Genomic DNA, 8,929 nt, shown 5'->3' on the forward strand with positions numbered 1-8,929 from the left:
AACCACAGTTTTATAAGGCTCAAGGCCTGACCAAGTTTTGAGGTTTCAGCAGTCACTTGTGTGGCCAGTTCTTCAGAACTTAGATCATTTGTTTAAGACAATCTGATGTAGTCCTCATAAATAATGGCAAGGTGCCTATAAATGCCATGCAAATGATTATTTTTCTTTATATCCAAATTCTCTTTCACAAGGCTGGAGCGATGGCTGCGTTGGAGGGCTGGAGGGGGTCTGGAGTATGTTAGAGTCCCCTTTCTTTCCCAATAGGAGCATCCATGAGGAGGAGGGCAGAGGGGGGTTGAGGAAGCAACAAACGCAGACAGAGTAAATACTCGGACTGGATATACATTGATTAAGTAAGGGGAATCCATTGCTCAGCTTCCTGAAATGCACCAAGGCAAAAATGTAATTGACAGGCTCAGCAAAACCTTTAACATACTTTGATTTCTTTAGTAGTGTTTCACGTAAACAAAACCAGGTGAATTTTTTTTTTTTTTTATCAAAGTTGAATACACAAAAGAATAAAGCTTTTAGTGCAAGTTGCAGGTCAGTAATATAGTACCAGCAATGTAGTCATTTAGTTGATCTTGGTATACTGATTACAGAGTCAAATCTAATCTTACAAATGCAGGTCACAATATTATGCAGATCACATCCATATGCCAGCACAGCACCACTAAAACAAATGATGCACCAAGTGTCAAACTTCAAACAGAACTCTGTGTCTGAAACATTTAAGAATTTCTGTTACACATGCTTTTTATTTATTTGTTTATTTATAATAAAACCATATTCATATTAGGAATGGGTACCGCTTTTGATTTAGGGATTACTAATTAAACAGATAATTCATTTTTAATCAACAACATCTGCATTTATAAGGTAACCAGTCTTTTTGCAATGAGGAAAAAACCAAACAGCAGTAAGCATGCTACATTCTGTTTGGAACACTCAAACGAAACCCTTCCTCCAGAAGTTGTAGTTGTGCAGCGACACTCCCAGGAGCTGCCTTGAATGTGTTGTGCCAGTCCTACAAACTCATTGCCGATTGTCTGTTGCTTTCAAAACCGCACTGCTCTATGTGTTCTCCACGTTTCAAAGTAGCAAAATGATTTTCCAATAATCCTCTGCAGAAACAACTGTGATATATTACCTGTTGTCTGGCCATGTCTCCAGAGCTCTTTAATTTCACGGCCTTACCTGCATTTCAAAGCAAGGAGCCTTGGCAGTTGACATAACTGCAACTAAATACTTAAACCTGGGTTACAGCGGAAAGCATTGAATAAACCTGTCAACGTTTGCTTTCAACCTTTTCTGTCTTGGAAAGATTTGGAAAACAGAAAAAACATATCAAAACAGAAGAGGCTACATGGGAGTATCAGAGTTTTAAAATGCTGATTTTTGAACAAGCTGTGCTGCAACAAAATGCAACGAGTATTCTAAATATTCTAAATATATGAACGATCACCGCTGAAGCAAAGCAGATTTTCCACACAAGCTCATTTATACATTATCTGACACCCCACCTGAGCAGAGCTTGACCCAGAATCATCCGTTAATATTTGTACCAAACAGTATCTAGTACTGTGTACATTCCATATAGCCTGCAATCCCTTTGAGGGATAATATAAACCAGCAGCAGCTCAGACTGCATTGAGAACATTCTCTCTGTATGATGTCATTCTTTACAGCGAAGTAGGAGGCCCTTAATATTTTTGTTTTAATATATTTAAATACACAGTGAGGACACTTCCATTTGAAACACAAGCCATTCATTTAGCTAATATGCCTCTACATACCTCTAAATGTTATTACTATTAAAAGTGAGGCCTGGCTGAATTTACTGAATAACCCATGAACTTTCACATCCACTTGCATAGCCGTTAGTAATAAGCATTACTAAGTAGCCCTTAAATAACGCTTCACAAAAGTGTGCGTTTGCAAATGTGGCCTAGTGCTAACTGGATTGTAAATACACAACCAAGTGTGTAAAGAGAGAGTATCTTCCAGTCATGCTGTAATTAAACATAGGGGTTTCCATGTTCTTCTATTACGAAAAAACACCATTGTGCCATCAGTGGTAACTCTGTGCTTTACACTGCTAAACTCTGATCAGGGTTCAATATAGTACAGTGCTATCAGCTGAGTGCAAGAACATGCAGCATCTCCCTTCAGGGTGGGGCCAGCCAGAGACTGTGTTATTGTATACACATAACATCAATTTATAAACAGCAGTGAATGTGGGAGGACTCAGATTAGCTCTGGCCACCAACCAGGTTCTTCAGGACAGCTGCTGATTCTGATTATGAGCAGCTCTGTCCTGTTTACTGAAGATGTTTTGCCTGTTTTAGCAGAGGTGTGGCTCCTTTCCTTAACAGACACAGAACTGAGCAACAGTCTGCCAAGCATCCTGCCTCATCTGAGCATGCTCAGTACAAGCAAGACACCAAACACCAGGGGCAGAATGATTAACTCCACCGCCCTGCACCATTAATATAAGAGGCAGGATTCTTGTACATTTACCCTGCTTGCTTGTGATCTTGTGGTTTACACAACAGATCTGGCAGTCCATGTTACTAAACATTATCGCACAATATGTTTAAAACCTACTTTAGCGTTCCAATTGCTTTTTTGTTTTTTGTTTTGTAGTTTTAACATGGACTGCTAGTCTGTGTTCATTACTGCTGTTAATCACTGGTGTCTTGTTTCAGTTTTAATCCAAATAAATGTTACTGCTGCATAAAAGACAATGCCTGGTGACAGATTTACAGCTGCTGAGAACACCTGACCATGCATGCACACTGAGTGAAGGATACACCATTTCAGCAATAACAGAGTTTTGATCGGTCTTAAGATATGTTACTGATTCAGCAGGGGAACAAGAATAAAGAGACCCAGAAACAGGGGGTTAGGTGGAGCTGCAGTATAGCTTTGTGTGTCTTTCACGTCTGAAAGACTGGGTACTACCCTTATAAATGCATGGTAAAGCACAGGTTGGCTTGGTGAGCCATTGGGAACTATGAGAAAGTATGGATAAAAAAGACACAGTAAATGCTTGGAAAAAGAATAGTGACTGCAAAACTACAGTGCGGATATAGGGGGGTAAACGCCCTGCCTCTAACTGCAGGTGTTTTCATGCACACTAAATTTGGTAGTGATATGGCTGGAGGAAGGTCACTAAGATGCTTGATGCTTGCAGATCTGCCACAGATTGTTCTAGGAATAGTGAAGTGGTGCAGTGGCGTTGTAAGGACAGCAGATGGGATTGTAGAGTCACGGTCCTTTAATTCAGATTGAAAACACTGGGAGGCCTTGACTGAACTCACTGCAGAAAAAGAATCACAGGTTTAAACTGAAACCAGTACATACTTTTCTCCAGCATAATGCATTCCTGTTAAATTTATAATCATATACACAGTTTTGGTAAGACTAAAATATCCTTAACCAGAATTTACACCAACAAAGGGGACATCTGCTTTATAGGAAACTAAATGTCTATTCAATTCTAATACATAGACCACAGCATTTGCATGTTTTCGTTGCCAGATAAATAACCACTGAAATTTTTCTGAGCAGTAATTTGATTAAATACTGTGACAGAATTTTTTTTTTTTTTTTTTTTTTTTTTTTTTTTTACTGTTCCCCGCGACGAAACTGAAAATGTGTCAGCTAAACTTTTCGTGTGTTATTGAATGCTGATGTGAACACAGTTAAACTGAAATAATGTATTTTTGCAAGGGTAGCATGAAACAATAAGGCAGAAAAAGCAGACATGGGATGCTGTAGCATGCATTTTCTTCCAAAATATAAAATGGTCAGCAGGTTTAAGGAACAGATTTGTCTTCACGATAGCGTTTCTTCCTCTCGTGCTAATGGCGTTTTTATTTACAAGCAGGCACTGAAGCATACAAGTGTAGCTGTTTATTTTCCACTGCGTCTAATGGATATCTGGTGGTGAATTGAATTGCTCTAGGCACAGCCCATTAGAATTTAAAAGCTATGCAGACAGCATTTTAAATAATGAATCCTAGCTAGCTGCAAGGTTAGTTGCAACATTATCTGTATTTGCTATGCATATTGGTAGAGGCATTAATTGCACATGCTGTTTAATGCCTAATGAGTTTAAATGTGTAGTTTTCAACACATTTTAATACACAATCCCAACTTACAAATTACTATACCTATTCAAGCACTTGAAGTTCACAGACAGAATTCTCATAAATCAGTTCAGTGACCATAAAGGCTTGGTCCCAGGAAAATAATATACGTGATCACCCTCTAGTGGATAAATTTCGAACTGCATGCTTCCTCTTTTCTCAGAAAGGAAAATGCAATACTGCAAGTTACATGTATCTGTAATTGAAAACCAAATGCAAAATAATAGAAACTACATAAATCTACATGAACAGAAATCGTTATGCACGTACCTTAACATAATGTTAATGCTGAGCTCATTTTTACACAAGGTAAAGTACAGTCCGGTTTAGCTGTCACTCGATAAAGTTGATTTTACAGGAACAAATCAAGATTCCAGTTACCGACGCTTCGTAGAACAAAGGTTTTCAGTTTTTTTTTAAATCCTCATACAGAGTTATGATATTCTAATCTATAGCAAAATGGTCTATAGAACTATACACTGTTTTAATTGCGTCTAACGAAAGATGTTAAACGTTTACAAACAAACAACATAGAAATACTGTACATAATTAATGAGTACAGTATTTTTAAACAAATTATTGAAAATGTATACTTTATTAATTGATAACATGTAAGTAAAATGTTCTTAAAAGGAAATAATAAACTAGTTTATCGCTGTCTTTCTGGGTAGTATAAAGCACCGAGAAGGGACAGTAGGGGTCAAAAACTCCAAGTATCTGGCACATCATATCTTTCTAATTTATCTGACAATGGTTTCACAGGTGTGCTCTGTGGTTGCAAACACATTACATTTTGGTGGGAAAGATACCATCTTTACATTAGCCGCCATGGTTGTTTTGACCGCCAGTACTAGCACGTAGCTTGCTGGGGTCACGTGATTACAAAACGTCACATACTCAGTGGTAACCGTGGAAACCTGTAAACATACTGCTTAACCCTCAACTTCCTTTGCTTTTCGTAAGGTGCAGTAAGATAGTAATAAATAAGATATTTTTCATTTGTAATGAAAGTTTTTAATTATGAGCGGCGTAAGAACCTTCAGCGCTAATGTTCGGGTTGGAAACTGGAGCGAAGATATTAGTCTTGATGAGGTAAGGACCATGGTGCATTTCAAGTTAAAATAACAGTAAGAGTATGTGGAGAAGGCGTTTTGTTTTAATCAATGTCGAACACGTTTTCCACTATGCTTTCTATGATTCGGTACTGTAGCTACGCTTTCTTACGCGAGATAGCGCAGTAAGAGTTGTTAGATTAGTTAAGATATCGTGACTTGAATGATTTATTTACCGTATTGGATTATACCGTATCGTTTATTTCCTCACAGGACGTACTGAAAGACTTCTTAGCCAGGAAAGAAAGAGGGGAATTGATTGTACAGAAAACAAGCTTCCTTAAACGCAATATTTTGAAAGAGGTAACACTGGTATTTTTAACCTGTTTTGCAACAAAAACGAAAAAGCGTAAGCAACTGAGAGCCTTGTCTTACATTCAACAGTAGTGCATACTTATAATGTAATACACATAATGTAAAATGCTTTAATTTCAAACACACATAGCTGTAGAATACGTTTACTGGTCTGTAGAAGCATCCCAGCCTTATCAGGGACTCCAAAACTCCTATACAGTAAAACATACACCTGCTGATTGTCTGCTGTGCAAACACTGCTTTTTGTTCAGAAAGATTAACAACATTAATCAATTGCCCTGCATAGTGGTCTTGCTGCACTTTGTAAGACAAAGTGTGTCATTAATCTTCTGCATCCTCACAGACTAATCTGTCAGTGACCACAGATGAATTGGTCCACTTTGGAGACACGGTAATGCTGGTAAACCCTGGAACCGAGAGGGAAAGCCTTACTGGCATCGATCCATTCCGTCACCCTTCATCCCTGAGTATTAATGCGGACACGACGAACGTCGGGACCAATTCCTCGCTTGTGGCCCCTTGTGGAATGAGTGCGAGCATGAACCTGACCCCCTGTGTTAGAAACTCTTTCAGAATTGAAAGGTAGGAATCTCACTACTCATTCATAGGCTATACAGTCATTAACAAATACAACAAAATAATACCAGCCTCGCCATAGAGGGGTCTCTTCGGTTGATATAAACAGTGGCGGATCTAAAGACCAATACTGTTCAGTAAAGACCATTTACTGATCTAAATAGTTATTTAGATCAATTGAATAGACCAATCACATACCTTTTTTTTAACCAAACTTTAGCAGGTAAAAACAAAGATCATAGAAATCCCAATGCACCAAGATCCATAGCAATGTAAAATTACACAGACAAAAGCTGCACCGCCACTGATGAAGGTATTGTATTAGCCACAACTTTTGCCTGTGTTTCATAGTTTATTCTAGGATACTTTTATGGTTTCAGTATTTCATTTTATTTATGTACCTTAAACTCAAATGCAGAAAGGTTTGTGCAGTAACATTTTCCCCTCCCTTCACTGAACAGTGTTGATGGAACTCCTGCGGGTGAGCCTCTGACATATGGCCAGAGTTTTGCTCTAAGGACCACATACGGCTTTGCAGGCGAGGTGAGCCACATATAATACCAGAGTTTTAAAATCTAATACGGATCGGTAGGGTTTATCTAGCTATCACAAAGTAAGTCCTCAAAGGTGTTCTTAAATCCTTCTTTAAACAGAACCAAAGAAATGTTCAATTACAACAATTAATCCCCCCCCCCCATGAATTCTCTCTATGCATTCATCAATGTTATTTTTTCTGCCCTCTAGTTATATTTGAAAAGCGATCATAAAACATTCGAGAAGTGTGCCTTGAAATCCCGCCTACAGGAAGTGAGTTTGACTGAGCAGCCCTCATTCCTGTCATGCTGGCAGGCTGTTTACCGTGACCCTCAATTACGTCTTGAATATGAAGGATGCCCTGTTCCTGTAAGTAATATACAAATCACAACTTGCATTCATTCATTTTCTGTAGCTGTTATCAGGCACAGTGGCTTGAAGAGGCAGTATTATATTTTCAAAGTATTTTGCACCACCTGTTTCATTGGAAAAAACAAAAAACAAACCTATAATGAAAAATTAGGAATGGATCCATGTACATTGAACCCTGTGTTAAGAAGCAACCAAAGGGACTGAACATTTGTGCTTGTTTAAAGCAATTCATTAAAAGTGTATGTGCACTTAAACGGCTAGGAGGAGTATGCAGTGTATGTACAATTATTGCTCTGATCATTTCTGAGACAAATGAGTTGTCAGTGAGTCTTACTTGAAAGAATATATATATTTATACATATTGTACAGTATAGATTAAACTTACATCATACAGAGGTTTGGATACTTCTATTAAACATACATCTAGAGTTTGGACAGTGATTAGAGTAGTAGCAGAGTAGTTTTCTCTGCAAGACTCCAAGGTCCACTTTGGTAATACCAAAGCTTAAAAAAAATTAAAAAAAAAAAGAAAGAAGAGAAAAGAATCTTCTAAATGAATGCTGTTATGTAAAATATCACTTGATGTTCTGACTTTATTGGAAGTTGACAGGCTGGCTATGTAAAAAAGTTTTCCTATTTGTTTTTGTCTTTAAAGGCAAACTCAGAAGTGCTTATCAGTCATTGCAAGACAAACCAATGCTTGGCCGCTCTTGAAAACTACACTTTATTGTAAGTATTGTCATTTGAAAAATATATAACTGTACTTCTCTGAAGAATACTGTGTGTGTGTTAAAGGTTATCATAGAAAATAATACAATGTGATCACGCTATTATTGTTTGATTTTATGGCATGCATTAGGCTCCATTTGCAGTTGCATACAGTTATGATATATATGATCTTATTAACAAAGCTTTAAGCATGTTGAGTCTATTTTAAATGACTGAATAAAGTTCAGACATTTCTATACTGTTAAAGCAGACATTAAGAAAAAAACAACAAAAAAAAACACCCTCTTGCACACTGACGAGTTTAAAAGAGTTAGGAATTAAAATAAATAGTACACAATCCTTCCTTTGCAGGACACTGTATGGAAAAGAATATGAAGTCACAGCACACACCTATCTGGACTCCCATAAGGCTGAGCGTGATCTTAATCACTGGCTTCTGGTAACCAGGAACCCGGGCAAAGACGCACAAACAATGATCGACAGACCTGAACCACCAGTCGAAACAACAAGGACACCAGCTGAAGGGACTGTGCCACAAACTGTGGAGGAGAACCCACAAACTGTGGAAGGGAATGGTGGTTTGTAGAAAAACAATAGCAAACATGAAATATGGAATGTAAAAACATAACTGCAGAAGTGTTTTCTTAATGGCCTTAAACGTATAATAGCCACTTCAGTACAAATATTCTAGACTTCTGACAAAAACAGGATATAAACAAATCTTGCTGTAAGTAAAATGGCGTCATCAGATTTGTGAATTGAATTACGGTAGTTATTCTGTCTGTAATAATTCCACAATAAATGTTTCCTCAGATCAGTAAATCAGTAAATGTAATCTTTCATTTACACCAGCAGAGGGAGACAAGATAACTTTATAGATTGGGTCTGCAAATGAAAGATGCAATTTTTTTTATCTAATGCAATTCAGCAAAGCACAGTGAAAGCATGGCAGAGTATAGGCAATCATTGTAATTGTGTAGGCAAGTATGATAAATCATTGTTGAATTGCTGCACAACGTTTACCATGGTAAATGGCTCCTGTACATTATACACTTTAAGTTCTTGAACTTATAAAGTCTAATAGTACTATTTGGGGGGCGTGAATTGCCTTGTCTGCACAACACACAAATTCATTGC

General features: G+C 37.7%; 1 protein-coding gene across 2 annotated transcripts; it reads left to right on the top strand.

Annotated features, from left to right (window-relative positions):
* Positions 1-5,069: 5,069 nt before the first annotated feature.
* On the top strand, positions 5,070-8,614 carry LOC121299239 (cilia- and flagella-associated protein 161-like). 2 transcript variants are annotated; one of them, XM_041226895.1, is made up of 7 exons: positions 5,070-5,246; positions 5,480-5,569; positions 5,925-6,163; positions 6,619-6,700; positions 6,902-7,060; positions 7,719-7,792; positions 8,144-8,614. In XM_041226895.1, exons 1-7 carry the CDS (start codon positions 5,175-5,177, stop codon positions 8,376-8,378), a joined length of 951 nt encoding a protein of 316 aa, XP_041082829.1. In that variant the 5' UTR covers positions 5,070-5,174; the 3' UTR covers positions 8,379-8,614. The 2 variants fall into 2 exon arrangements, with proteins under 2 accessions (XP_041082829.1, XP_041082830.1); XM_041226896.1 differs by lacking the exon at positions 5,480-5,569.
* The last annotated feature ends 315 nt before the right edge of the window (positions 8,615-8,929 follow it).

Source organism: Polyodon spathula, chromosome 24 (genome assembly GCF_017654505.1).
Source record: "Polyodon spathula isolate WHYD16114869_AA chromosome 24, ASM1765450v1, whole genome shotgun sequence".
NCBI classification, from domain to species: domain Eukaryota; kingdom Metazoa; phylum Chordata; class Actinopteri; order Acipenseriformes; family Polyodontidae; genus Polyodon; species Polyodon spathula.

Excerpts from the sequence above, each read along its gene's own strand:
- LOC121299239 (XM_041226895.1), top strand. The coding sequence starts at position 5,175 with ATGAGCGGCGTAAGAACCTTCAGCGCTAATGTTCGGGTTGGAAACTGG. Across the intron at positions 5,247-5,479 it reads AAGATATTAGTCTTGATGAG|GACGTACTGAAAGACTTCTT; the intron begins GTAAGGACCATG and ends ATTTCCTCACAG. Across the intron at positions 7,793-8,143 it reads CTTGAAAACTACACTTTATT|GACACTGTATGGAAAAGAAT; the intron begins GTAAGTATTGTC and ends CTTCCTTTGCAG.